Source organism: Eptesicus fuscus, chromosome 6 (assembly GCF_027574615.1).
Source record: "Eptesicus fuscus isolate TK198812 chromosome 6, DD_ASM_mEF_20220401, whole genome shotgun sequence".
Taxonomy (NCBI): Eukaryota; Metazoa; Chordata; class Mammalia; order Chiroptera; family Vespertilionidae; genus Eptesicus; species Eptesicus fuscus.
Window position 1 is genome coordinate 39,721,990 of NC_072478.1, and position 26,615 is coordinate 39,748,604.

Genomic DNA, 26,615 nt, shown 5'->3' on the forward strand with positions numbered 1-26,615 from the left:
TGTTCCTTCTGCTTCATCAGATCACTGTAGAAACCCTCTATTGCATTTTTCATGTCAGTTATTGTACTCTTCGTCTCTGTGACTTCTGTTTGGTAATGTCACATTGTTAGAATTCTCACTTTGCTCATGTATTTTTCTCCAAGCTCCTTGAGCATCTTCATGACTGCTATTTTGAACTCTTTATCAGTTAAATCACTTATCTCCCTTTCATTAGGTCTTTTCTTAGTTTTTATCTTTTTGTATGGAGTGGATTCTTTCATTTCATTTTTTCCTTGACACTCAGTATGTTTCTATTAGGTAAAATAGTCACCTCTCTCAGTTTTGAAAGGGTGGCCTCATGAAGGAGATGAACCATATTATTCAGCCCTGTCCAGGCTGTCGGTTGCCTCTCAAACCTTTGTCATTGTCCAAATGGCCTCTTTTATTCTGAGTTGCTCCCAGTAGTTGCAGATGTGCCAACACCTGTCAATATCCCAATGGATAAGACCTCAGTCAGCATCTAGATGATTGGAAGCCAGGCTCTCAGACAGCAGTTTCTAAAGTGTGGGAATGTGCCTCTTTGAGGGGAATACTGGGGGGAGGGAGTTTCTGTCTTCTTCCTCCACACTGAGCCTTGGGTTGTAGCCAGTAAAGGGCTGTTAGTTGGTTTTTGTCTAGTTCCGTGGTCGGCAAACTGCGGCTCGCGAGCCACATGCGGCTCTTTGGCCCCTTGAGTGTGGCTCTTCCACAAAATACCACGGCCTGGGCGAGTCTCTTTTGAAGAAGTGGCGTTAGAAGAAGTTTAAGTTTAAAAAATTTGGCTCTCAAAAGAAATTTCAATCATTGTACTGTTGATATTTGGCTCTGTTGACTAATGAGTTTGCCGACCACTGCTCTAGTTGAACCCGTGAACACAAAGGCCACTGGCCACCAGGGCCATGGTCTCAAGGACGTGTCCTTTGGGCAGCAGCCACAAAAACTGGAGTGGTGGATGTTCCATAAGCTTCTTCAAAGGAGACAAGAGTAGCCTGGGCTGGGCAGTGTAGGCACCAAATAGTGCCTGCTGGCCTTGCCATTTCTGGAGAGGATTTCGGTCAGCCCCTAGAAGCCTGCCCCTTAGGCCACAGCTCTGAAGACAAGCTAATTGTCCTCTTTCTCAGAAAGATTGGGATATGTTTCAGTCTGCTGACTTTATGCTATGACCTGTGGCTGGGGGTAGTTGGCTAAAAACTGTTTCTCCATTACAGTCCTAGGGGGCCCACAAAGATAAGCCCTCCTGGACACCAGAGCCAGGCCAACAAGGGGTGTCTTCTGGGCGGCTGCTTCAGATGTGCGCACAGCTCGTTTTCTGGAGGTACCAGTGACCCTGGAGCGAGCACATGGAGTGTGTGAAGATAGTACCTGCCCTCTGAGGTCTCTGGAGATGCACAGTCAGCTTTTAGAGTGTTTCATTAGATGCCTGCCTCTTAGGATGCACCTATAGCTAGGCCCCTACATGGGTATTAAATTAGATGCTCACCCTTCAGGCTGCCCCCTTAAGATAAGCAAATAGGCCTCTTTCCCACAAAGACTGGTCACTTTTCAGTCAGCTCTTTGTGCTGGGCCCCAGGGTGGGCGAGTCTGTGTGTGGGAACCCTTTAAGAACAGTTTCTCTGACTGCTATAGCCTCATGGGTCTCGTCTTCAAAAGCCTCATTGGAGTTTGAAGGGAGATATTTTGCGGACGCTTTTTTCATTTGCTGGTCTTAACAGTTGGGGTGCTCAATGTGGGGTTCAAATCTCTTCACTCTTCAAGGAGAAGCTTGGTGTTTGTAGGTTGTTCTGCTGAGGTGGGGTTTTTGGCAAGACTGTGTCTGAGCCTCTCCTGCCTGTTTCAGTGCATTTTTTAATATTCACCCAATGTATATGAGTCACTCAGCTAGTGTTGGGTTTCTTTCAGAGGAGATTATTATGTAGTATGTTCAGGATCTTCCTGTGTTACATCTTGAGCCAGCACGCTGTATATTTAATTTCTAAGGGAGAGATATGATATGTGGTCACAAAATACTTTTACCTGGGCCATCACACAAACCAATGTTATTTGCATACATACACACAATGAACCAATATGGTTTTCAGAATTCTAAGAGGGCTCCAACTATCTCACTTGCTGTTGTACACTCACCTTCTCTCAGTTATGCAATCAAACACACATTGCTTTGAAGTGATTTTGCAGACATAATTACGTCCCTAATCCAGTGGTTTTAGGAGGATTATCTGAGTGGGCTTCACCTCATCAGGTCTTCCCTTGAAAGTGTTTGGGCCCCTGTTGCCAAGAGATTCAAAGAGTGTTGTCTCAAGGGAGATTCTCATTGCTGAGTTTGGCAAGGAATGCGAGTGGTCGGAGGAGTTGAGTGGCCCCTAGCGACAGACTTAGTGAGACTCATGTCCTGCATCTGTGAGGAACTGAGTTCTGTCATAACAACGTAAGCTGCAAAGAGGATCTTGAGCTCCAGATATGAACAATTTAGTAGATACATTTATTTTAGCCTTGTAAGACCCTGAGCAGAGAATCTAGACATATCGTGCCTGAAATTCTAACCTAGAGATCCGTGAGCTAAGAAATGAGTATTGTTTTAAGCCTTGGTTTGCACTAATTTGTTACAGCAGCAATAGAAAACCAAAACAACTGAATATTTTGCTTCACAAAATTGCAACTATGACTTATTAAATATTTATTGATGTTAAATCCACATTACACCAGCACAACAACCCAAAGTAGTATGATAGTACTATTTTTTTTATAAATACAACATAAAAGATGGCAAAATAATGCTACTTAATCCCAAACCCAGAAAATTAGCAAAACGTCACATTCAGAAAAATTTGGCAAGTAAGATATGACATAGGTCATAGTACTACAATATAGGTAGGTCCATGAGGGACTTTGTATAGTATCTTAAATTCCATATTAGTAATGCATATAAGTGTGGCCAAAGATGCTTGTACCACTGCATAGAACATCTGCCACCCGGTGCTCAAGCCTGTTAATCATTTCAAACCTGGTTGGTTGCTGTTCTTACAAAGAAGTAGAAAGCTGTACATGTGAAGCAGTAATATGAAATATATGGAGTGGTACACAGATAAAAAGTTACTGTAAAAAATACTATGTATTGAATTGAGTAACTGAGCTTAGAGAGTTCAACATTTTTATTATAAATAATGAAAGATATATGTGTTTTTGCATAAGGAATACAGTGTTTTCTTTTCATAGCAAAGTACCATTAAAACCACATGTTTTATAAAATTAGGCCAAATTGTTGTTTCTTCTTTTTAAAGTTTATTGGTTCCGACTTAAAACCATCAAGTCTGGTCAGAGTCATCTCAGTCTAGCTGATGCAAAATCATATGCATTTAAAAATCAGTCTTTGCTGAGATGCCTTTACAAACTCCTCAGAACAGCATGACACCTTCTTAAAGCAAGGTTTCATGTGAGCAGGGATGCGAACTGGTATTTTCCATTCACCATGTCTTGGTGCAGTTGAAAAAAATACATTATGGCACAAACCTGTTTTTGTCTCTCCTAAGTCTCCATTTCCTTCAAGTAGACTAGATGCTACAGGCAATGTCTCTCTTACACCAATCTTGCAGTCTCAGTCCATTGTCAACTTGCTCTAAACATCTAAAATCATCAACTACTACACAAACTCAGACACACTACATTTCCATAGCACAGGTGCTCCAACTTCCAGCTGGCCCTAGATTCCCTGACTTGTGAATGGCTGTGTTTTTTCACCTACATGTGAGGTTAATTTTCAAAAAAACCTGGCCTTGAACATGTCTCCTGCCCTTCTACTTTCATCTAAATGAGTACAATGTAGTAAGGATGTTGGTAGCCTTTCCCTTCGTTCTTCTCTCCTTACTTCTTTCAAACTCCTGTTTCCTCCAAATGCTGTATGCCTTGGTTATTTGGGTGGTTTGGATGCCTTTCCTGGGATGGACTAATATATTTCTGCTCTATTCAGAATACTTTATATTATTTATATTTAAATTAGCCATTTAATATGGTTTGTAAATAAGCTTTCTACCTAGGTAGCATGAAAGGAAATAAGACACATAAAAAAAGGTCAAGAACTAAGGTGTTACCCTTATTAGAAAACACTTGACAGTATTCTATTTAAGGCAAGTAATCCCCTCCTTATGATTTACTATCAAACCGTTTGCAAAGACAAGGCATTAACTTGGATTCTTTTCCTCTTCCTTTTCCATCCGTACGTATTGCACTTGGTTCACTGTAGCTGTCTGGATACACTGCCACTTTAGAATCATTTTAGTATTTTCGTGGTACAATTGCTTCCTGTTACGCATTGCACACTATCATGTTGTGTAGCACCTAAAGCTAGTGTTTAAAGGCTCTTTGATAATACGAGTTGTGGTTACCTTTAGCATTTCAGACCACTTTAATCACAGCAATTCAAAAGTTTTCCTGTGCAATGTGTACATTTCTATCAGCATCACTACTTAAACTCTAAGTTTGGTATATCAAGTAAAAAAAATATTTTGGTTTCTTTTATTTCTTATAGTCAAAGGTATGGTTTTTGCCTTTTACATAGTGACAAAGGCATATGCTGGTCAAGGCAAGGGTGTTTCAGTGTTTCAGCTTTAACAAGAATGTCGGATTACAGGTCCTCACTCTCCACCAGGCCGGCATTCAGTGTCAGGTGAGATGGGCTGGCTTCAGGCTGGAACGCTGCTTTGATGTCTAGTCCCTGGTCCGAAAGTGCTGCATAGCGACTGGCTGAGGGGCGCACTTTCTTTGGCTTGGTGCTCTGTGGCTGCTGATGCCACTGGGCTACAAAAACAAAAACAGGCGCTTTTAACCATGATTACTGGAAAGCCCTTAGATGTTTCAAGTAAATACATGTCTTTGACATACTCCAGGCACATGTTCCTTATGAAGACTGGACACATTGATGGTAGAAATCCTAAAATTTAAGAATAGTTTTGCATTTTATTCATAGGTTGCCGAGTTACTGTCTGTACAGGGTATTGGGACTATAACAGCTGGATAATAAAGACCAAGTGTAGTTTATTTTTATTTGAAAATAAATATTTGCTACAGGACAGGGAATCCTTTGAGATAGTCTCTAAGTTTTCTAATTTACCTCCCTCCTCTTTTTTAATTTTCAGAGTTCATAATGTATAAATGCCACAATAATTAGCATTAGTAGTTTGGTCTTCTGGATGGATCTTTTAACAGTGATCTATAGGAAGGAATTAGGCAGTCAGGAAAGTTGAGGTTACTCATTTTCTGAAAAACCTTACGCAGTTATTTCTCATTTAAGAAGAGATGAGTTCTTAAATTTTTCTAGTGGTTTTCTCTATGTCAATAGATCACATAATGCTATTGTACTAGTTTGTAAATTCAATAAAATGATTTTATTTAAATTTAGGATGCATAATCACAAACCTGTTGTTCAGCTGCTTAAGATATATTAATGAGAAAAGCTCTAAGCCACAAAAGTAAGCATTCCAGGATCAATGGTACACACACTCAGAGTGCAATAAGGATTATATATCACATTGTGATAGGATTATAATATAAAGAAATGTTAAAAAAAAAAAAAGGCAGTCATTTGCAAAACACAGTAACAAGCGTCATGTGAAAAACATGTGGTTATGCCTTTGCCTACGGTTAACGCCTAAGGTATGCTTGGGTAAGGAAGCCACAACTGACTAGTCAACATGCATAGTTTGCTAATAATGCAAAGTTTCTGCATGATACTTGGGTGTTTGTTCTCCTGGTGTAGTTCACTATTAATGTCGAGAAACTATAAATAGAAAGAGAGAGAGAACAATATGAAATTTTGGGCAGAAAAACACTAGTTTATAAGATTAAATGGCAGTAATGTGATTCGCTGTGCAGACGCCTGGTTTTCCTAATGTAATGGGTAAATGCAGTAAGATGGAGTGGCACTCACTGTACACGTCCAGCCTGGCGGTGCAGGATACAATCCCAGCTTCGTTCTTGGCTGACACGGTGTACCACCCGGCGTCTTCTTTTGTGGCTCCCTGAATGAGCAGGCAGATGTAGCCATGATTGTCCTGGTGCATGCTGGAGAAAAGGATAAGGCCGTTAGGGTTCCAAATTTGTAAAAAGTGGCTTAGAACACGAAGCATCATTTTTAATTAGGTCATTAGAAACAGAATAGTGTGAGCAGGCGATAATAGGGTCATACTTATTCTGGAGAGGCTGCCAGCCCCATTAAAGTTAATGGGAGAGAAGAGCAGATGTCAAGAGGTTGAATAAATCTGCACACTTAATTTCTAGTTAAGGATCTGCCTTTACCAAACCACTGAACAGTTTCTATCACCATTGCAGCAAATGAATTCATCTTTTCTTTTAGGTATAAAGATAAAAACAAAAAAATCACCATGAGATTAAATTAGAATGTGCTTCATCACATACCATTATAGCTTCTTTCTAAAGGCTTAATCACACATTAGAGAGTGATTTTTGTTTTGGATGTCATCAGTAGCACGACTCTCACACAGATTTACGTGCTATGTGAACCGTGTTTTCTACGTGTCATTAGGATTAGATTAATTCGTCCTGTAGTCTCACCTCACTCGGTCAGTGCTGTGAGTGAGTGATTCATTTTCTTTCTTCCAAAATATCTGAGGTGGTGGCACTCCTGAAACACGGCATTCCAGTCTCACTGGGTACCCGTCAGCAACGCCGGTGTTCTGCAGCTTCTCGATAAACACGGGGGGTTTGTGTGCCTCTTTAGCTAAGAAAACACGACACGAATGATTTATCAGTGACAGATGAAAGGAGCACTGCGAAGAATTCAGAAGCTTTTTGAAATATTCCTTGAACGGATCTTTTATGATACTATTTGTCACTTCAGAGGTGGCACGGTGCTAGTCCTCTCTCCACATTATTCTTTCACCGAGGAAGGTTACTATGCTTCATCCCACTCATTTGTTTCCTCAATGAATTCAAGCCTGACAGGCCCACGCAGTCCACTGGCCATCTGCTCCACAGAATGCCTGTCTGACAGACTGTGGGAGACTCCTAAGCCATTGCCAGCAGCCGGGTTGGCTTCACTGCTAATTGTGACCACACAGGCCAGCCTTTACCAACCACTGCCACCTAGTGGTGCTGAGGAGGATACGTGTATCTAGGAATTTGATCCCCTTTAATTTCTCTCCCTGCTATCTGAAATGTTTGCTATGAAAGATTCTGAAACTGTAAGTGATGGCTTCAGTGAGAAGTACTGTAGGATTTAAAAGGGGAAACGTAAAGGAGAGGCATTTTCATCTAACTTTAGCAGCTTTAACCAGTTACCTATAAATTACAGATTCTAATTTGTATTTGAAGGGCTATAAAAAGACCTTGAAGGAAGGATAACTTCATTAGTCTGAAAATTCAGAACTGTTAATAACACTGTAATATCACCATCCAATGGGAAATTGTTTTCTTGGATCTGAGGTAGAAACAATTTCAGAGAAAATAAGGTTTAGTTTTATTTTCTTCTGAACTACCAATAATGAATTTGAGGATACATGTCTTTCTCCACCATTTTCTACCTTCTGGAGTGATAAATATATCAAAGCTAAGGGAAAAACAGGTGAAGATGATAAACATTGTATCTGAAATTTTCAAATACTCAACCAAGACTATCTAAAAAAATATTTTTTATTCATTTCAGAGAGGAAAAGAGAGAGAGATAGAAACATCAATGATGAAAATCATTGATCGGCTGTCTCCTGTATGTCCCCTACTGGGAATCAAGCCTGCAACCTGGGCATGTGCCCTGACCTCCTGGCTCATAGGTTGACGCTCAACCACTGAGCGACACCGGCTGGAATAGAGGGTAGTATTTTTATTGGACTTTACATGGTTACTTGACCTAGGCTATTTTGGAGAAGTAGGAACAGACCCCACTTAGTATTCTTTCTGGGCCCAGTTTTGAAAAGAGTGTAAAATGTATAGAAAAATGTCTTAATGTCATAGCAACTCACCATTAAGAGTAGCAGTTACCATTGCAGAGCATTGCTATGGAGGGTACTGGTGATGCAGAGCTTCATAGATTTAATCCTTATAAAACATGTGAGGCATCATGTTCCCCGTTTTTCATATGGAGAAATGAAGCGGCAGAGGTGTTTTATATGTGCCCAAGGACACAGCTAGTAAGCGAGAGCTAGGATATGGCGTCAGAGACTTTGCCTCCAATTACTCTGCGCTGCCGTGTTCTAACGGAGATGCCTCTTGGACCTCAAGGGTCAGTCCTGAGGACAGGCAGCACATTTAACAGGAGAAAACCAAAGCGTTTAGTCTGATGAGGGAGAGTTCGAGGAGTGAGGGAAATCAATCCTAGTGCGTAGTATACTGAACACTGCACACAAGATTGTAAAGCATGGCTAACACATAGCACCATAGTCCACATATTGACTGCTACTCTATTTCTTCAAAGAACTCAGTGGCTCTCGGTGTTTGGGAGAGCACTAGGAGTGAGCAGACCTTTTGAGACTGGCCCTTAGCTGACTGATGGGACCTGGGCAAGTCACTTAATCTCTCTAATTTCCACATCCCTAAAAATAGGATGATCATTTGCTCTAATTATCTCATAGGGCTGTTGTAAGGACTAATTGAGATAATGTACATGAGGAATAAACATTGTTTCTTTTTTTACAAGAATCTTATGTTCATAATCTTATGTTCAACTCCTAAGGATGGTATAAACCTTTCCATAAATACACTGTCCTTATCTAAGGGTAAGACTTCATGTAACAATACTTTTACAAAGTTTACCAAACAGTATAATCAATTAAAAGGCAATTCTGAGTTTAATGTGACTATGCTATTGGGGGTAATGAAATGTTTAAAATTTTGGATTTTGAAATTGGTATACAGTAGGTCCTCGGGTTACGTCAGAGATCCGTTCCTACGGCGTGACCAATTTTCGCTGTAAGTCGGAACCCACCTACATAAGCACCTCTGTCACTCACATGGAACACATACACAGCAGTAATGAAGTGAAACAGTAAAAAAAAAAAATTAAAAGAAAGATAACAATTCCGGACCTTTACTTGTGGTAAATAAATAATAAAAAGCACATATGTACATACGTCGAAATAACGGAACTTTTTTTTTTTTAATAAATAAATGGGAGATGGCTACGTAACCCGAGGACTGCCTGTATGTTACTTTAAAAGCCGAGTCTATCTTCAGAACTTCATGCATAAGCAGATTCTTACACATCAAGTTTGGTTCTTGGAGCCCATGCTGCTGCTTACTGCCCTTTCCTTATGTAACACTGAGGTCAACACATACACACAAGCAGGATGAGCCAGAAAAGCCCAAATCCCTTTCTCTCTTGGCCAGGCTAGTGGGAGAAGGAAAAAATAAATAACAATGGCTACAGTGAAGAAAAATTAGTTTCTGATTTGCTAAGCCTTACAACATGCCCTAATTAGCTATTTAGATGATACAATCTATTTTTCAGCAGTTTGAATTATTCTCCATATTGGTTACTGATGTAGGATTAGTTCACATTTCTAAATCTGATGGTCATTCTTGGAGAGAGGAAGGATTCGCAGCTGAGCCTACCTGCAACCACAAGCTCCAGGCTGAACGAGTTCTGTCCTGCTCGGTTCGTGGCTATACACGTGTAGATGCCGGCATCTCGCGATGTGACGGGCTCTATGATCAGAGAGTGCACCCCGTTCTCACGTACAAGCATCTTGTGAGCGCTGTCGGGGCGGACTGGCTTTCCATCTAGTTGCCAGCTTAGATCTGGGGTTGGTAACCCACTGACCTAAACCAGAAAGAAAATGCACATAAATTTCTCTAATATTAAAACAATGAAATCAAGAGCTAAGAAACCATCATAAATTCCTCCCTTGGTAGTACAAAAGATGGCTTTTAGTATCAGCTCAGGTTCTTTTCTGCTTAAAACCTTTCAGTGGCTTCCTAAGCACTCGTGAGCTCACTTTTAAACATTTCTTATAGAGCAACCTAGAGAAATGGGGATTTTAAAAAAACTTCTGTCATCATCGTACCTCACCAAGGGTTATAAAGATTACTGGGATGATGTCAGCATAGGGCCCTGAGCTCTTTGACAAAAAGATGCCCCACCATAATAACTGTAACAAGTACTCAGCTGGCATTTATCCACTATGAAGCTTCTCGCCATAGCTGTGGAGACAGTGGTGCATCCATCAGCAAATAGGGCTATTACTATTATTTGATAATCCTTGAAACTAACAAGAACAATACAAAGTTACCCAGAAAGCCATATCAACAAATTAGCATCACAATGGAAACTTCATAAAATCTTGAGACCATGACAGTTGTCTAGACCAGAGATCAGACAAAAGCACATTTAATTGCTAATCACAAGTTGTGCTGTGAAAGGTATGGATGGCTGCCATCTGTCAACTCTTCAAGCCTTGCCTATGAATGGGGAGAAAAACACTCCTAAGGAAGGCCTTTCTACCCAGCCCACAGTTACTAGTGGGGAATTACGTACAGAAAGATGTCAGCTGGACTGCAAAACCATTTTTTTGAAGGCCCAGCTCTGCCAAAATCAGCCAGAGAACTCATAAATTCTCTTCCCGCTGCGTGATACTCATTTATACTTCCTAAAAGATGCCTCCCCCCAGATGTCACAAAGGTCTAGAGAATTTAAAGGAGAAATATTAAGTACATTTAAATTACTGGTCAAAAGGATGCAGAGATTTGGAAGCAAACAGCAGTAGTTAGGCCCCATGGCTTCTGAGAGGGTCACGCTCTTACGTTCTCCCATCTGTCCACCCCCTACCCCCAGCTCTCCACATACACTGCGTTCCCAGTCGAAGGCCCCTGGAAGTGGAATGTAGAAAGAGCGAGTGGACACTTGTGGTCAGGTTCCAGGCCTTCCCCAAGTGTGGAAACAAAGTGGCTCTGCTTGTTCCCACTGTTCTCGGTTAGAACCCAGACAAGCAGGACCGTGTACCGCTGAGGCCACAGTGTGTTTAGGAGGAGAGAAGCCGAAAGCACTGTGTACTCTCAGCCCACCTCATTCACAGTGCACCTGTGCCAGTGGACGGAGTGTAAGGCAAAGGGAAAATGCTGGATTCTACCACCCCTTTTCTAACCCCAACTTTCTTGGTTGCATAAGTAAAGAAAGCCTGATCTCAGGAATTTAAGGTCATTATAATCAGGTCATAATTTAAATAGATGCTTTTAATCTTTTTATACATTTCTACAAGATCTAATTCTTGTAAAAAGTGCTTTTCTAGGAGATAGTGGCACATGGGAAAGCTTAAATATATTGATTTACTTTTTGTAAAAACAAACTGCCCAAATCCTTTAAATCTACATTTGTGCTTTGCAATCCCAAAGAGAACCAGCAGAGGGAGCCTAAATAATGTTTCAAAACCTTATCCATATTTAAGAGCTAAATTTTAAATTTAAGATCAATAAGTACTGGGGAAAACAAGTTTTCCAGAGCAGTGGTTTTTAAACATTTTTTGCCTTAAGCTCTTTTGAGAAATGGATGAAAGCTTTATCACGCACACTTGTGTGCAATTTCAGAGTTCACACATGCAATAAAACCTGGCCTCCCAGAGTTCAGAAGCCCTGCTGTAAAATGGGTGAAAGAAGGCTGTCACTCTCATTTCTCTTAGAAATGGCATATGACTGATTAATACATGTATTATTTCAAAAAAATGAGAAAGGATAAAACCTCCCAGGGGCTTTCTAGAATATTGTAAATGGGGCTCTAAGGAACAAACATATTTACTGAATGTTTAAAAGTGAGGGAAAAGAATGATTCAAAATAGTATATACATACCCCGTATAAATTTCACTGCTTTTTCTTTCTCTTAAGCTGGAACACATATTAAAGATGTCTATTTTACATAACTTTCCCAAAAGAAACTAAAGAGAAACGGCAATGAGGGGAGAAGGGAGACGATCGATTTATAGACAATGGCAAACTCTTACTTTGCAGTCCATCCTGCAGAGTTTTCCTTCTTGCACAGTCAGGTTTCCAGGAGCCTGCAAGAAGTGAGGTCTGAAGAACCGCTCCTGGATGGGTTCATTTTCATCTCCACTATCCCTGGATCTAGAACGAGGCCTTAGAACAGGATAAATGGTAGACAGTAGTTATTTCTAGACTCTTAGTCATCTGTTGTTTTTCTTTAAAAATAATACATGGGGTAATAATATAATACCCTTGCCTGATTTCTACCCGCAAGGTTTACGTATAAAAACGTCAGCAAAGCAAAATCTTGTTTCATTTAGAAATTTCTTATAAATTTAACAGTCTGCTAATTGCACATTTTACACAATTCTGCTCTCCTAATCTTAAAACTAGTATAAATCATAAAAGGGGAAATTGGAGAAAATGGTATATTTTATATTAATGTTTTTTACCTAAATAAATATTTTGAAAGCTGTATGAGAAATAGCAGTAGCTGTTGCTCATTTATTTATCACCAATTCTTTTTCAACAGAAATTACTGTAACTTTTCACTGTGATTTTAAATGTATGGAAGATTAAGTTTATTATTTTATAAAAATTTAATATCTTTAGAATCAAAATTCCTTCTCATATTAACCAGGAAAATAAATTGCATTTTAAGGCAGGTTTTCTTTTATATCGGTTATCCATGTACTAAAGACACTTTTTTTTTTTTTAGTTTCAAATAATGTGCAAATCTCCCAGATCTTGTGCTTCTCTCTTGTTTTTAAGTATCTTTAAGAACAATACAATTTTAAAGGGCAGGAAGACTTAAGAAAAGAGCAAGATGTTGAATGCAAATTCTGCCTGTAATCATTAGAAAGTAAGTTTAAAAACACTTGACTAGAAAAAGTAAGAGTGGAACAAATGAAAGATTGACATAATAGGCTAATGATTATCAGCTTTTTAATATAGTTTACTCTCTACAAATACAGATGTAATTTTTGAACAGTGCTTTTCTAGGAGACAATAGTACATGGGAAAGCTTAGATATATTGAAGACCATAAGAAAAGCAGAAGAAAATAATACAAGAGAATGGATATGCTACTAAATATGTGTGTGTGCAGCCTAGGATCCTGTGAACAGATGTTGCCACAAACAAGTTAGATTTGCACATGCTTAGGTGCCCGAGTTGGCCTTTTCAAATGTTGCACAAAGGGCTCTGTGGGTCCAATCACAGGAGGCATCACAGACACACCATTTGTTTGGTGCTTACTCAGTTCTTCCTGGTGCCTTCTAGGAGCCTAATTTAGTATTTGTTCTTTTCATCAAGGGTGTTTGCATCTGTGGCCCTTAGTTTACTGTCATGCTCTGTCTATAAAATATCTAAATAGGAACCAGATGACAGACTGGTTGACTTATATTCTTTTCTAAGTGCAAATGTGTTACTACGAAATAATATCCTTTCCCCAGCCCTGCCCAGCAGCATCCTTATATAAACTCAGGGCTACTAGGAATGGAAAGCACACACTATTGTTAGCAGATATTTGTTGAGCATTTAAAATATGAAAAATATTACCTATAAGGTTAGGTCTAAAATAAACTGTTTTGAATGAAGTATCTGAAAAATGAACACTCACAAGTCAGCTGGCTTTAAGAAACCTTAGTGGCAATAATTCATAATGGTCAATCCACACAGCTCTTGGTTTTGAACATTTGTGTAGCATTTACTGGTATTTTCGTGCCATGTAAAGATGCGGAGTTTTGCTTTCCTCATGTATAAAGAGGGCCCTGTTTCTTAGTGAAGGTGTATCTGAGCAGGCTTATCACACTTTAGTAAATGCTTGCTCCCTTCCTCTTTCTGAATTGCAAAGTAGCGTAGTCAAGGAGCCATAACTCCATACACTTTAAGGTTATATTTACATTCTGTCTTCAACTATGTGACTTTTGTGGTCTAAGAGTGTTGAACTTATAGTAATAAAGTAATAGTCACACTTGTGAAAGGAACATCTGAAATACCTTCTGACATGAGGAAGGCCCGAGGGAGAGCGGGGACTGCGACCTCTCTGGTTGACAGCCTGTACCATTAGCCGTCCAGTACAACTGACGCGGCCCTGTTGGAGACAGCAGGAGGGGAAGTTAGTTGCTATGCAAAATAACTAACCGTCCATTCTCCTATTCTCCATAGCAAATCCATGTGCCATGTTAGTGATGACGCCACCCCCTCTCAGAAATGTGCTTTCCCTGGGTTCAGTAAGCTTTACTGTTTTATCTGGGATGGTATTTAAAATGAGAGCCTCACCGGATTAACTGTCATCTGCTAAGGTCTCCCTAACACAGGAAGCTGAGTTGTAAAATACAGCAGCAGGACATCACCGTCCTGTGAGGATTCCACTTTCACAGTCAAATAGCTACTGGTTGTAGCTAATTTTGAAATCAAACTACATGATTTTAGTTTTCTGTTAGATCTTCTCAGTAATATATTTAATAAATATTAGTAGTATCCCTTCCAAAAACCACATAGTAAAAGAGATGGCACCATGTAACATGAGCATTATGAAATAAGTATGCACAGGGATGACCAAGAGAGCATAATGAGTATGGGACGCCATGTTTGCATGAAATGAGCGTGTTTGAGATTTGAAGACCGGAAGCAGTTAAGTACCTAAAATGTGTGGGTCATATGATAAGGGCCTATCTAATGAAAAGCTATATTTTTATCTCTGAAATTTGGCAACTGAAAATTTGATAAATGCTGTCATATGGATAGACAAAAGTAATATTTACAAAACCCACATGACATGACTAAATCACCCACTGTTACTCTGGCTTTTTGTTTTAACCCTTTCTCCTAAATTTCCCCTCACTATTATATGCAGAATAGCAAACTAGATGATTTTTCTCCTCCACTCTCTCAGCTCCCAGGAGAATGAGCAGATGTACTTATAAATTCAGATAATGGCCAAAAGGGAACAGCAAGGAAGGAAAAATGAGAAGCCGATTTATCATGGGTTAGACTAGGGAATTCTCTCTCAAGGTTGAAGAGTAGCCCCCATGTGCCTTTATAGTCAAAATTTACCACTGACTCCTATTTTCATTCCAAGTTGCCAATACAGACAGGTTGCAGAAGCAAGAGGTGCTCGGCATGGTCTGAAGAACTGCTTTCCGAGTTCTCCCTGAGAGTGGGCTGGGAGGAGGGCGAGGACACTGGTAGAGGGAACACAGGAAAGAACCCATAGCAGGTGTAGGGAGAGGCAGGGACCCAGGTAGTGGGGTCTCCAGATCTTCCCAGAGCCGGGACTTCTTGAGGGCCATCACCACTCAGAAAAGGCAGAGAGGTGTAATGTGGACAAGAGGAATATAACACAGACAGCAGAAGAATCAGGAATCTCCCAATAATGAGGTGGTCATATGAAACACTCTCAAGTAGTCTTTATACCATTAGACATGTAAACTCCTCTAGCACTCAGAATATTTGCTGTCAAGGTCACAGTTAAAAACATGACTTTTCCTGAAAATTTCCAGGGAGACGTGAATTATAACATTATGAAGAGGAATTATTTCTAACTTAGATTAATTGTAGCTGAAGTTCAGGCCGCATCATATAAATTCTCGTGTGCTGAGTTTTTGGCAAGCACTTGATTCCCTAAGCTAGCTTGAAATCTGAAAATTAATTTTATCTAACCCTTCCAAATCTATACCTGCCGTAGAAATCTAAATGTGACTTGCTTAGAAGACACCCATTATAAATTATCCGTCTGACGCATCCTGCTAGGTACTTTAACAAATGAACATGTAAGAGCCATGATTCTTTTTGGAGCCTGAGGACAAGATAGTGTATGGTTTGTTCTACACAAATACCTTAAACTGTACTGACATATGGGATATGGCTTCCTTGTTGGCTTTGCTGCTTACAAATAGTTTTAATTTGGATAGATTAAAATAAATTTGTATAATCTGGATAGATTTTCTCCCTTGTGTTTTAAAACCCAGAGTATCCACAAGGAAAATTAATATTAACTAATCATTTATGTAAGTTAGAAAAAAAAATCCTCTAGCCTAGATTTGAGTCTTGGCTTTCTTAAAACTTGGAGCAAATCACTGATTTTATTTAAGCCTTTATTTTATTTCTTCTTCTGTAAAAACTGGGGTCTTGTAAAGATTAATGATATAACCAAAGATGATACTATTTCCACTGGGAATACATAAAAAGACTCCCAGTGGATAGTACCAAACTCTATATATACTGTGTTTTATTTTCCCTATACATATACCTATGATAAAGTTTAATTTATAAATTAGGAATAGTAAGAGATTAACAATTACAACAATATACTATAATACAAGTTATATGAATGTAGTCTCAGAATATCTTGTACTGTATGTACAGTGTGAATATGCTGGACAAAGGATGATTCATGTCCTGGTGGGGCAGAGTGGGACATCACACTACTCAGCTTATGAATGATAGCTTACGAATTGTTTATTTCTGGAATTTCCCATTTAATATTTTTGGACCACAGTAACTGAAACTGTGGATAAAGGGGACTACTGTACCTGATGTCATAAATTATCATTAAATTCACCATTGCAGTATTGTGTCACTAAGCGCCTGAGACATTATATGTGCATGGACAAGGTGATTTTTAGGGGCCCCAGCAGTTTGGCTGACTCCAATCTAATTTTCCAAGTGGATATACTTTAAGGTATGCTCTTACCTCCTATTTATGGATTCTCTCAAATACCTCTTTTAACCAGTGCCTCCCCTGCCCCTCAGTGCTCTTAGTGCTGGGATGAGCCCCAGGCATCTTCATATGACACTCCCTAGCTCTGGAGTCAATCTGGGTTTGTAAACCAGTTTTGTACTTTATTGTTGAGTGACTTGAGGCCGGTAACTTAACTGGCTAAGTTGCCTTATCTGTAAAGTAGAACCATTTAGTTAATCCCTCATGGGTTCTTACGAAGATTACTTGGTATTGTGTTTTACATGTACTCAATGCTCTAAATGTTGAATATAGGTATAATAATATCAACCAGATGGATATGAAGCATCACTTAGAATTGTTTTGTTAAGTAAATGTTTTCTCCATGTAATGGAGTTCTGTCCCTCTCTCTGTCTCCTGCCTCTCTCTCTTCTCCCTCCCCCCTCTCTCTCATTAGGATGTAATTTACTCCAAAGGAAAAAAAAATACTCTTAGCACAGGGGACAGAATATGTGGAGAGGAGATCAACCTTTTTAACTTTTGCTGGTGCTTGAAAAATGCCACGCACACAGGAAGATTCAGGTGTTGGTTTATGTGAGGGCTGCATTTGAGGTAGGAGATGAAAGAAAGCTATCTTACTTCACTCTAATCATTTGAGATGCTTAGGGTAAGCTCTGCCTCCTGCCCTCCCAAAAGAAAAAAAAAGGGTAAACATGGTGGCATCCTACTCTAAACATTACAGTTCTACCTCTTAGAACCATATACATAACTACTGCCACAGATACTGTATTTTCTTAACTTCCCAAATATAAGATAAAGACTGTCACCTTTTTTACTCCTACATCATTCTTCACTTCTAAACATAAAGGAGAAAGGTACGGTCTTTAGGGGGCAGACTTATTAGTTTGATAATACGGTATTGGTTAACTACAGTGTGGGCCAAATGTAGGTTTACAGTTTATTGTATTATTTATTAATCATTGTATTATTTTCCATATGAACAACTGTAAACCTTTCTTTGCCACCACCCTGTATATTATTAAATCAATAAATGACCAGGAACATTTAACGAACATGCAAACCAACAAGATGTATAATTTTGACACTTGAAAGAAAAAAAAAAATCCAGAATTCAGGGAAGCACTTTTGAAAAGATGCCTCTAGTGTGCACAATTGAAAGTGCAGGTTTTTAAGTCTGAAAGTTTTACTTATGAAGAAGATCATACAACATTAGCATTAGGTAATTTTAATCATACCAATGTGCCAATTAACCCTAGTAATCATCACAGTTAGAAGGCTCTGCTGCACATTAATGCTACTACATTTGCTGTTAACTTTCTCATTTCTTTCTGCTTTATTAACACATGAATAATGGAAGTGAATATTTAAAGTGAAGATTGAAATGAGTCAAGCAACCTTATAATGCTAAAACAAAACACAATCAACAAACTATCTTTTTAAATTTAACTCAGCTGTGTGTTCATTTTCTATTCCAAACAAATCCACAGTTTAAAGCCACAGTACAAGTAATAAGTTTGAATTCTTAAAGCGATTCTGTATTAAACATCTAGCTTGTAAAAATTGTTTGATGCCTCATGCATGCAAGGCCAATTATTTATATAATATGCAAATAACATTTATATTTCCTTGTTTGTGAAATGTAACTTGTGGCACACAGATCTTCATAAAAGCTTGCCACTTGTATATATAATGCAATTTGAGGAAACATCAAACTGCAAAACAGCCATTACAATCCAAGTGTGATACAGAGTAACCTAGCAACACAACAAAACAAAGTAAAACATTCATGTTTAGATTTAGTTGTGTCTTAAATACAGGATTACTGTCTAAAGTAAATTGTATTTGTGATCCTCATTTTGGCATTATGCTTGGTGCAACACTGCATAATCACTCATTTCACTGAACTATGGGATTGTTTTGGCCTCTTAGGAATTGCCTGAGCGGCACACATCGCGTATGATACACAGTCTAGTGTATGGTTAGGGCTGCAGGATTTGGATGTAGTCAGCAATACCTAACGTATTTCTTATTCCCCAAAGATTAACCCAGGTGGAAAAATATTCTATAAAATATTCTGCTGTACTTTAGTGTTTTCCTCTTTCTTTGGTTCTCACCCTTTCTCTCTTGGCTACTTTCTGTAATTATTTCCCACTGCTCAGGAAAGCTCTGCCGTCTGTGTTCCATTATGAACGTTTTTCCACTCCAGCCTTTTCCTCTCTCCCTTGGTCATTTCACACCATGTAGGCTACAGTGTACCAGGAAAAATAGGTGTAGTTGTCTCCCTTTCAAACCCAAATACTTTTAAAATGGTAAAGAATTTCAGATAACCACAGGGCATCAAGAAAACAGGGAGTCCACTTCAGTTTTCTGTGGACTACATGTTATACTTTTGGGATTAATACGTGCCTCGAAAATTTAGTTTTTTCTTTTGAATTTTTTTTCGATGCCTACTTTGTCATGCTTCTTTTAAATCATGGTTTAATTCACAAATTATAAGAATGGCAAAATACTTTAGTATACAGTAACAGATGTTATAAAGTTGAGATTATGACACTGTTAAACATTTCTATTACAGTATTCCTAAAGCAACAAATAACTATGCCAAGGGTTAGGTATGAAAATGGTCTGCCACTTGTGATGGTTTAAATACTTATGCTTTGGCCCTAGCCAGTTTGGCTCAGTGGATAGAGCGCCGGCCTGCAGACCAAAGGGTTCCGGGTTCGATTCCGGTCACACACCTTGGTTGCAGGCTCCTCCCCGGCCCAGGGCCCTGGTCAGGGCTTGTGCAAGAGGCAACCGATGGTTATATTTCTCTCTGTCTTTCCCTCTTTCTTCCACTCTCCCTCAAAATCAATGGAAAAATATCCTCGGTGAGGATTAACAAAAAATACTTATGCTTTGTTTTTCTAATGGGTAGTGAAGTTAATTTCCAGGTGACAACTCACAAAACCTACATCTGTCATATTTGGACATACCTGCTACTGAAATCCCCAAGATAGAGGAGTTGGCAACATACTCAGAAACTTGGAACAGCGACTGACTACCACCAAGTGCTATAAATATTCTCTCTCAACGATTTCAACTTTAGGCATAAATGCCCACTTTTAGGATTTCCTCAGATTCTCCTCCCGAGTTTGCCCTCCTATGCCTGCCTTTGGTCATTGAGATAGAAAAAGAGATTTTTAGCCTCACCCTTTTAATTAGAATAAAGGTCCAATCCACTAACCGTGGGGATTCTAGATATTAGGAACTGCTTTGGTGGCTGACACGGGGGTTTTTTGACTCTTGCTCCCTGAGAGCAGTCATATTACTATCTGCTTAATCACAGGAGTCCTGTGGCTACCTGCTGTAAATGGGTCCGCTTCTTTCTTAGACTTCTCATCAAAGGGGAGTCGAGTCAAAGCACCAGTGAGGTTAAATGGGGCTCCTCCCGGACCCGGTAAAGCGGCAGAGCTCCCTGCAGCCAGAATGAGGGCAGCCAGGCTCTCTTTGGGGCCTTCTCTTGGCCCTGAGTGTGCTGGGAGCAGAGAGCAGCTGCTGCCTTCCTGTGTGGCCCCTGTCAGCTGTGCTGTGGGCGTGGCTGTGCGCTCCCAGGGCTCCCTCCCCCTGCACCAAAGCCCATAGCTGTGGCAGAGCCGTCTGCTGCCTTACTCCTTTCCCATGGGTGGTAAAAAGGGAAAGCCAGGAGGTCAGAAGACCACACATCAGCAACATTTTGGGTAGAAATTCTATCCCAAACTGACTTGTTTACTCTCTAATGGTACTGTGGGAGCAGGGCACCTAGAAACACACAGACTGACCTTTATATCCTGCTTCCTCAGGCTTCTGCCACTTCTTTGGGCTGCTTCTCTAAGACAGGGTTATTGCTTTCTTTGAATTAAAATGACAGTAACTAGCATTTAATGAAAGCAAAATATGTGCCAGGTAAACTGAGTGCTTTACATGTATTATTGAAACCAATCCTATTTAATAAAATAGTAATATGCAGATTGACCATCACTCCAACACACAATATAGCTGCCCCCATGTGGACACAAGATGGCCTGCAAGGGAGGGCAGTTGGAGGCGACCAGGCCGGCAGAGGAGGAAGTTGGGGGCAAACAGGCTGGCAGGGAGCAGTTAGACATCAATCAGGCTGGCATGGGAGTGGTTAGGGGGTGATCAGGCTGGCAGGCAGAAGCGGTTAGGGGCAATCAGGAAGGCAGGCAGGCGAGCAGTTGGGAGCCAGCAGTCCACTGGGACTGGGCCTAAATGGGCAGTCGGACATCCCTCGAGGGGTCCCAGATTGGAGAGGATGCAGGCTGGGCTGAGAGACAGCCCCCCCACCCCCGTGCACGAATTTCGTGCACCGGGCCTCTAGTCTATGTATATAAAAACCTAAATGATCGAACAACCGGTCGCTATGATGTGCACTGACCACCAGGGGGCAGATGCTCAATGCAGGAGCTGCCCCCTGGTGGTCAGTGCACTCCCACAGTGGGAGCACCGCTCAGCTGACTGATGGGTGCCAGAGACCGGGCTCACGGCTGGCAAGCACAGCTGCAGTGGCGTGAGCCTCTTCTCCCTCTGCGGCAGCACTACTGAGCTGCTGGGCGGGAGTGGCACGGCGCCCTGCCGGGGCTTGGGCTCCTCCCCGGCTACCTGCTGCTTCATGCACTACTACATCCCTTGGGATATTGGACTGCCGGTTTTGGCTCAAACTGATCCCTGCAGGGATTGGGCCGAAACTGGCACCCCAACATCCCCCAAGGGGTCCCGGATTGCAAGAGGATGCAGGCTAGGCTGAGGGACCCCACCAGTGCACGAATCTGTACACCAGGCCTCTAGTATTATTATAATTTCATAGAAGAGGAACAGAGAGGTTAAGTGACTTGCTGAAGGTCACACAGGTCAGGAGTGGCAGAGCTAGAACTCCAACTCAGGTTTAGTTGCTGCTAAAGTTCGTGCTTTTAACCTTTGAACTATATAGCCTCGAGGCTTTTCAGTACCTTCTTTTGGTTTCTATCCACTCCTCCTTTTCTTTGTTTCCAAGGGGAATTAATCTTTAGCAGCCCTCTTTTATCTAGTGACCCATCATAGTTTAAATGCTCAGAGACCCTTGAGGCGGGGCTGCTGTCTTCAACTCTGCACACTTTCACGGGCCCTGCACAGGGACACCTTCCCCTTTACAACTTCTTTACGTATGAAAATTCATTAGTATAATTTGAAGAAAACGAGAAGTAGACTCCTAATCAAAGTTTTAAACTGCTTACTGCAGTAACAGTTTAACACATTTGCCACGGAAATATGCCTGGAAATCCTTAGCAGGATCCCAGTACTGATATGTTTAAGGGACATGGTTAATTCTACCTCCATAATATATCCCAGCCTTCCTAGGGGAAAGAGGGATAAAGAACCCAACAGAAATAAATATTTTAGACTTTTGTTGAGTTCTCCACTTTTAAGTAGGCAGAGAACTAAAAATTGAAATTTGTTAATAGTCAAAGAAACATACTGAAAATATAGTAAGAAAAAAAAAGTAGGTTCCACTTTTGTTCCCTCAAATACACGAAAAGTGAACACAGATAAACATTAACATGCACCTTTTCAGTAAAGGTTGTGATTTTGACTAGTTTTTAAGGTGATGGCCATGTATTCATTGATTGAAACATTAGAACCTTGAGAAAGTGCACTAAGGTGGAAACCGTCCACTGACGGGAGCGTTTGCTGTGCTCTGAGGTTCATTCTAATCTTAGTCTTACTCTAGAAATATATCTTTATACAACAACGTGATATTAGGACAGGAGGACACTGAATGAACTTAAACATTTGTAAAATTTGCTAAAATTATCTATCATTTTCTGACACTTAATATTTCCTTAAAAAGAAATATATGATAGGAATGTTAAAAAATGATTTTAGAACAACCTCCTAAAAACGTAATTTTAGCTTTTTTTTTAAAAAAAGGCATATTATTTACATGACTTCTGCCGACTTTGTAAAAATATATGTCACACAGTGAGTTCTTAATGTACAAAGTAACTTCTTAATCATTTTTGTGTCCCCAGCATAGTGCCTAAAATATATAAGATATTCAATAAAAAAGAATTTGCAGTTTTGGAATGATAACATGATACCCAGGTAGCCGATTTTTTGTTCCTAAATCAAAGGGCAAAAACAAGAGAAAACAATTGGATGGAAACAAACAAAAAATCCTAAATGCTATAGTAGTCCCCGCTTACCTGCAGGGGAGCCCTTCCAGGACCCCCAGTGGATACCAGAAACCACGGTTAATACCAACACTGTGCATACTATGCTTTCCCTCTACATACACACCTATGATTACATTTAATGTATAAATTAGGCACAGTAAGCAATTAGCGACAATAATAGAATAATTTTATAATAATATACTACAATAAAAGTTACGTGAATGTGATTTCTTTCTCAAAAACATCTCATTGTGCTGGACAAAGGGGTGATTCATGTCCCAGGCGGGACAGCATAAGATTTCATCATACTGTTTAGAAGGGCGTGAAATTTAAAGCTTATGAATTATTTCTGGAATTTTCCATTTAATATTTTTGGACTGCATTGACCACCAGTAACTGAACCTGCAGATTAGAGGGGACTCCTGTATATGGGCACTATCAGAATTATGATTTACACTTATACATTATTTAAATTCCATTAGATTTAAGTGTGGGTATATATCTTTTAAATATTGTACTTTGTTTTTTACAATAGCATAATGCAACTCATCCTTTTCTCCTTTTTTCACTTCATAGACTAAATCCTATCTGAACTGATATATGATTTATATTTTTTTACTGATTTTGTTTACTGGCTTATTTTCTGTCTCAGGACTTTGTCTTGCCCATCACCTATATCATAGGTGTACATATTAGGCCCTTGGTAGTATTTGTGGAAAGAAGGCACATCTGCACCAGAATTACTCATATAGAAAAACCCCTGGTGGAATAAATAATTACTCATGAAAAAAAATTTTTTTTCTACCCCTCCAAACGGAGATGGTGTAGAAATTGGGAAAATAGTTTCAAATCAAAGAGGTAATATTCCATCTTTTAATCAAACAGTTCCTCTGTTCAGATAAATGTCTGTAAGCATTAGACAGCTGACGCTTGAACACATGGTGATTAGGGATGCTGACCCCCTCCCGCATTTGAAAATCTCTGTATAACCTTTGACTCGCCCAAACTAATAGCCTCCTGTTGACTAGAAGCCTTACTGATAACATAAACAGTCAATTAATACATGTTTTTTGTGTTATCTGTATTATATACTATATTCTTAAATACAGTAAGCCAGAGAAAAGAACATGTTATTAAGAAATCATAAGAGAAAATACATTTACTGCAATTACTGAAAACAAACAAAAAACCAACACCACCACCAAACACACATATAAGTGGACCTGTGCAGTCCAAACCTGTGTTATTCAAAGGTCAGCTGTACACAGAACTGAAGCAAGACCTATACATACCCTTCCTTACCTGAGGGTTTGCAGCCATAATGGTGTAGTTCCCATCATCATCTAGGGTGGAGGCTGTGGTGTGGAGAGAGCATGTCCCATCAAGATCTCTTTGAATGATGTAGTGATCATTCTTGGGAGAGATCTGCTTTCCATCTTTAAACCAGTAGATCTGTGAAAAGAAACAAGATTAAAAATTAAGGGTGTGTGTAGGACTGTGTTTGGGGGACTGATAAATAATAACTGTGTAGTCTGCAGAGCTGATCTGAGTTTTCACTTTCAAATGCTAATCGAAACATCTGAATAGGCAAATGAATTTTAAATGAAAAGAGTAGATAACAAGCAGATCTAATTCTATTTTAGTTTTAAAAAATCATATATCCTCCTTTTACTTTTAAAAATACATATGTAAGTAGGTCTTTACAGCCATATATTATTTTTCTTTTTGCTTCCTTCTAATTGCAAATGTACTCAATTAGAAGGTAGTACTTGTACAGTGAAGGTAAAAAGGTTATTTTAGAGAACACAAACAGACCCAAAACTCTAATCATTCCACTGAACCATGTTAGACACTAAAATGGTGGTGAGGAGGGTGGCAACAGTTTAGGGCTGGTGGCGGGTGGGACTCTACTGCTTTAATTCCCGATGAGGAGCATATGACCAAAGGTTCAAAGTTTGACAGCTCTTCCCACTATGTTAAAAGAAAACACAATAGTATTTAAATGTAATAATTTTCAAATAATATTCTAACGGGTTGGTAGAAAATTAAATGTAAAAAATAAAGTAAAAATGAATCTCGGTGAAATAAACATTTAAATGGTCATATGATATCTTCTGTAGATCCTCCTTCTTTCCTTCACTGGTCAATGGATCGCTCAGGATTTTTTATTATTTCTGAACTACACAGTTGAAAGACAGCCCTAATATGATTGAAATGCTGCACTAATGCCTACCCACCTCCAGACTAACTGGTAGGGAAGAAATAAATTACTCCGATTTTAAGCTACAATAAGTTTTTGTTGCCAGTTTTGTTCCTTGCAACCAAAAGCATTCCTAACAGATGAAAAATCCTTTAGAGCCTTCAGTTTTTAATGCCACATTGGCATTCAAATTCAACTCCCTGTCAGAGCCTTTGAAAAATCTTTTTGAAATGTCCATTTCAAAACATAGGAAAAGGCCTGAAACATATAGCCCTAAATAAGTGCATGAATTGAATAATCAGGGTCTGATTGCTATAACTTTTCCAACCTCTATTTTTCAATAGCTCCAAATTTATAGAAACTGTATTTTTAGTCTCCAGAACCTAAAAATTAATCAACTAGACTAATAACTTTTAGTTCTAAAAAATTAAACTATATAAAGCATTATACTTCCATGATTGCTGATGGGGCAGAGAAGCTGTAATTAGTATCCAGTTCGTCAGAGTCATTTTCTTAATCGTATTTTTCACCTCCATTATACTTGGAATACAACTTTCAAATGGAATTTAAGAAACCGTTACAAAATTTTACCAAGACTACTGTTTAGTCTTCTCATGTCTCAGAACAAGCATGTCAAGGGGCATAATACATTTTTAAGACATAATGAATGTTCCATACTTTAATAATCTTAATATAATTTATGTATATATCATGCAGAAAAAAAAAAAAAGCAATTCTTCAATAAACCAGGGAGGGAAGAAAAATAATGTCAATGAGTAAAGGAGGGAGGAAAAAAGAAGGAAGGATGAAGAAGAAAATCTAATTGAAAGTTCTAAAAATTTAAGCCTCTTAAAGCCGAGAAATATTTAAATTTGTACTAGAAAAAACACAGTTCTGTTACTTAAAATAGCCCATCTTCCAGTTGAACATAATATCCGTTAAGAATAGGAATCAGTAACCTTAGAACTACATCAGTGATCTTAAGCACTGAATAATGTTTAACATAGGATCTTTTATGAATATTATGGAAGTTCAAGATATAATTTCTTATTCAGTTTCATTCATAAGCTGCCAGTTTATTTTTAATGCATGCATTTGGCATCATGTTTGTGAATACACAGCAATTACCAAAATTATGCCAAGAATATAATAAACAAGTTTTCTCTAATAACAGTTTATTTAGAAGTCTCCTTTTATTAGGGGTAGATATGGGTTTGAAAATTTAAGGCTTTTCCCCCCCCTATGTTTCTCTGACTATGGGCTTGGAATTTGGTTTTAGGGAAAGAATATGATGGTAAAACTTACCTCATTGAGAAAATAGAACAACAGTATGAAGCATTAATACACAGAAGTTTCAGGTATTTTCATATCACTTTCCCCTCTTCCATTCAACTGATTCTCATTTCGGATCTTTTACACCCCTGGTAAGCTTTTAATTTCATTGAGTGTATTTTTCATTTCTGTGTGCTTTACAAATTTGCCTTGTCTTTAGTATTATCCTGTTCTTTCTTAAACTTTCTATTCCTTTAAAAACTGCTTCAGTCATTTTGAACAGTTATTTTATAGTCTCAAGATTATTCCATATACT

At 39.2% G+C, this 26,615-nt stretch overlaps 1 protein-coding gene across 3 annotated transcripts in view; it reads right to left on the bottom strand.

The window, feature by feature from the left end:
• Window positions 1–2,672: 2,672 nt before the first annotated feature.
• Window positions 2,673–26,615, bottom strand: part of PALLD (palladin, cytoskeletal associated protein) — a 406,101-nt gene continuing 382,158 nt past the window's right edge. For all 3 annotated transcript variants that reach the window (XM_028152632.2, XM_054717655.1, XM_054717654.1), the window contains 7 exons: window positions 24,130–24,279; window positions 13,932–14,026; window positions 11,953–12,085; window positions 9,574–9,781; window positions 6,583–6,748; window positions 5,939–6,072; window positions 2,673–4,809 (listed from right to left, as the gene is read on the bottom strand). In XM_028152632.2, the coding sequence (XP_028008433.2) occupies window positions 4,637–4,809; window positions 5,939–6,072; window positions 6,583–6,748; window positions 9,574–9,781; window positions 11,953–12,085; window positions 13,932–14,026; window positions 24,130–24,279 (1,059 nt within the window). In that variant the 3' untranslated portion in view covers window positions 2,673–4,636. The remainder of the gene's footprint in view (window positions 4,810–5,938; window positions 6,073–6,582; window positions 6,749–9,573; window positions 9,782–11,952; window positions 12,086–13,931; window positions 14,027–24,129; window positions 24,280–26,615) is intronic.